The 1,352-nt window shown below is 44.7% G+C and overlaps 1 protein-coding gene across 2 annotated transcripts in view; it reads right to left on the bottom strand.

Annotated features, from left to right (window-relative positions):
* dmrt1 (doublesex and mab-3 related transcription factor 1) overlaps positions 1-1,352 on the bottom strand; it is a 61,580-nt gene that overhangs the window by 46,575 nt on the left and 13,653 nt on the right. Inside the window, exon 4 of one of the 2 annotated variants that reach the window (XM_042220129.1) lies at positions 1,065-1,239. In XM_042220129.1, the coding sequence (XP_042076063.1) occupies positions 1,065-1,239 (175 nt within the window). Of the gene's footprint in view, positions 1-1,064; positions 1,243-1,352 lie in introns of both variants that reach the window. The other variant, XM_042220128.1, reaches the window with a different exon arrangement.

Raw genomic sequence — 1,352 nt, forward strand, 5'->3', positions numbered from 1 at the left:
ACGCAGCTCCATCACAGGAACTCAGAGAGACACCTTCTGTCAGGGTGTGTGGAGACAAAGACTGAGCACTCAACGCAACAACAGCACCAACAATCACAAAACAAACGACACAAAAGGCAGACACTTCAAATTAAAACAGGAACAAAAACAGTCCCAGATCCTTGGAGGGAACAGAAACTACAACAAATAATAAAAATCATAACACAAAATCAAGACATCAAACCCTACAATGACAAAAAACACAGAGAAGTTATCGCATTTATTAACCCAGACCTCAAGAACTGCATCAAACCCTCAATGCCTCAGTCAAACCAGCCTTTGCACTCCTACTGTGCTCATGCAAATGTGAACCTCTGCATGCTGCAGTCCTCTATTACTAACAAGTTTATCTGAGAGTTGTTAAGATTATGTCCTGTGCTCTCTGAACACATTTAAATCTAATAACGACGTCCACTGCAGAGCCAGAATCCTGATCTGAAGCTTATCCTGCCTGAAAACATCAAACAGCAAATCCTTTAAATGTCCTTAATTTCCATTTGGCCTTATTAGTCCAGCAGCCTCCCTCTATCTCTTCTGCTTTATGCTGGATCTTCTCTCTTATCATGCACTTACATGCAGTCTTCACAAATTCCAAAAACACTGTGCTGAACATGTGAAGCAACACACACACAATCTGATGAGCCCACATTCACAGGCATGAGAAAGGCACAAAATCCAAGCCACCTCCGTCAGCAGCTACGTTAAGAAGAGATCAGCGTCTGAGATTGGCAAGTGCCAGAAATCGAGAGCTGCAGAGATCAGGGGATCAAATCTACTTCATCTTTAAACATGCCAAAAAGAAACAGAGCAGTACTGTTTTTAACTTTGTAGCTTCAGAAACGCTCGGGCCAGACCTGCTTTCACAGAACTGCATCAGAAGCAGGAAGTAAAAAAGTTTAGTCAAAGTAAAAAGTGCATTTTATGGCGCTCTGGATTCGAGTGCAATCCTCCCTTCCATGTACTGTTGATAAAGTCTGGGTAAAGGTTTATGGAGCCTGAGAAGTGTGTTGTTGTGTGTCACTCACAGGCTGCCATGGTCTCAGAGCAGCTGTTATTGCTGTCATCCAGGCTAAAGAAGGGTGGCACACAGGTGGTGGAGCCCAGGCCCTGAGTCAGGTAGGTGGCTGCTGGGTAGTAGGAGTGCATGCGGTACTGAGACGACACGTTGTGGCTGGGCAGGCGGCCATCGCCATGAGGCATCTGCTTTATGCAAGTAAAACACAAAGACAGGCACTTTTAGATTGAAAACATACAAACACTGCATGCTGTGGATAAACAGCAAAGCTCCAGAAAGTGGAGGCCTGGAGGTCCTC

This window comes from Haplochromis burtoni, unplaced genomic scaffold, assembly GCF_018398535.1.
Source record: "Haplochromis burtoni strain Fernald_Lab_line unplaced genomic scaffold, NCSU_Asbu1 Contig_43, whole genome shotgun sequence".
NCBI lineage: Eukaryota > Metazoa > Chordata > Actinopteri > Cichliformes > Cichlidae > Haplochromis > Haplochromis burtoni.